Source organism: Nicotiana attenuata, chromosome 12 (assembly GCF_001879085.1).
Source record: "Nicotiana attenuata strain UT chromosome 12, NIATTr2, whole genome shotgun sequence".
NCBI lineage: Eukaryota > Viridiplantae > Streptophyta > Magnoliopsida > Solanales > Solanaceae > Nicotiana > Nicotiana attenuata.
Genome location: NC_032000.1, coordinates 13656090 through 13658277, shown reverse-complemented (window position 1 = coordinate 13658277; position 2188 = coordinate 13656090). Strand labels below are relative to the sequence as shown.

General features: G+C 35.3%; 1 protein-coding gene across 1 annotated transcript; it reads right to left on the bottom strand.

Moving 5' to 3' along the window:
* Window positions 564-1579, bottom strand: LOC109235905. The gene is made up of 3 exons (XM_019402151.1): window positions 1027-1579; window positions 815-891; window positions 564-707 (listed from the first exon to the last, which is right to left on the bottom strand). The coding sequence occupies exons 1-3, from the start codon at window positions 1577-1579 to the stop codon at window positions 564-566; spliced, it is 774 nt and encodes a 257-aa protein (XP_019257696.1).

Genomic DNA, 2188 nt, shown 5'->3' with positions numbered 1-2188 from the left:
TGACTTGCCTGACAGCAGTGTTTGGCGCCATCATGATCTATAATGGAAATTTGGATCGTGACAAGTATCGGTGGATTTGTGACAGTGGCTTACCCTACCAAAGTAAAAACTTGTTAGTAATTAGATAACAATAGAATAATTTAGTGAAAGATAGTCGTGGCTCATATCTTGTCATACAATATAGCCTTGATTGCATGGGGGGCATGGCATACTAGATAATTGCCACACTCTACATGTGAATCTTTTCTTGTTAAGATCCACAGTATGTCCATCATCACCTTCACTAATTTCAAATCCTATGTCACCACTAAACTCAACCTTGCAGTAATGTGCTATTACCTTATAGTCATTATATATCTTCAAAGCATATTGACATATGCCTTGCTTTCAGAATCCAGTATATTGAATGATTTAGTAAAATTGTTGTCAATCACCATATTTTTCACTGAGTATCAAAATATGCTCTACACCAAGCTTGTGGTGGATAATGCGATAGGTCTTTAGCAGCAATACCATCATCAGATATCTCACCCAACATGGTAATTTTATCTTTGGAATCTTCTTTATAAGTGTTCCAACCACTCCATCATAAACGTTTCTTCATCTATCAACTTCTCCATTTTTTTCCGCCAATTAGCGTCAATATGTCTCGCACAAAACCTATGATGAACATTAAGAAGTACATTCCTCACAGTATCAAGTAAACGCTATTGATAAAACAAACATAAATGTGAGAAAGAAAACTAGACAGAATAGAAAAAGGAAACAATAAAGATCAAAGTAATAATTTTTGCATATCTGAGATGAAAGTAACTCCATGACCATCATTTAGATCCAAAGAAAGCTTCAGAAACTCAATAAGCCATCCCCAAGTTTTAGCATTTTCCTTGTCTACCACAACACATGCAAGTGAGTAAAAATGATTCATGATATCTTGACCAAGAACAACTAGCAATTGGCCCTTATATCTTCCCTTAAGAAAAGTATCATTCATCCCAATAAGTGGTCTCAAGCCATCTTTCTAACCCATCTTCAATGCATTGAAGAATATATACATCCTTAAGAGCTTTGTTTTCCCTTCTTCAAGAGCATGTTTAAAAATATTAATTACAACATCAGTGTCAGGATTAGATTGTATAAGTTCTTGCCCATAGGCCTCAAGTTTCTTGTAGTCATCAACAAAACTTCCCTCTAACTTCTTAAGTGTCAAATTCTTGGCCCTTTTAAGCTTAGACATTAACCCATTTAGTTCAAACCCAGGCTCTAAATCATCTTTCATTTGCTTCAGGCTATACTGAGGATTGTACTGCACTTTTTTCTTAAATAGGTGTGATAAAGTATTCTGATCAGCCTTAGAATCTTTTAAGCAAGGATCACATGTATGGACATATTTCCATGTCTTCATTTGATAGCTATGGCTATTGTCATCCTGTGAGATATAACATCTAAATGGACAACCAGTAGCACACTTATAGCTAGCCCTAGTTGAATCAGTTTTGACCACTTGCAACCCTCTTCTATTAGCCAATGCATAGAAGTTCACTATCTTTCTAGCTTCTTCAATATCCTTAAATGTCATACCTAACTCCAACTCCTTGAATTGTTCTAACCTATCAGTAATAACCCTCTTTTATTCTTTACTAATAGCGTTAAGTTATGAATAATCATATTCAAAACCTTCTGAATCATCAAAAATACCACCACCTAAACTACTTTCACATTCAGAAGTTGCATCAATGTCTACAGAAAGTTTTCGTTTATGATGAATAATGTTTTGAGCGAACACCCTAGCTTCAAACTCATCCACAACAAAGAAGTTAATCACATTGAACTCTTTAGAGAACAAGTATTGAAGAGTCCTCACACAATCATTATCAGTAACCAGGTAGTACCTCCCTGAAGGTCCAGTCACTACAAGTTGCTCGACTGAGCTAAATCCTAATTTTTTGTTAAATTCTTCACAAAGACTTTTATAGTTGACAAGGCAAGAATCATAACCAGACAAAGTGTACACATGCTTCTGATCATACCCTATTTCAGGTGAAAATACCCAACTAACCCCATAGTGAAATACCAGGTCGACTTAGCAATCATCTTCTGTTTATATCACATGCAAAGAAAAGGGTCCACAACAGTAAGTAGAAAGGCATAAGAAGGACAACAACAAATTCGAGTAAAAAATTCAAAA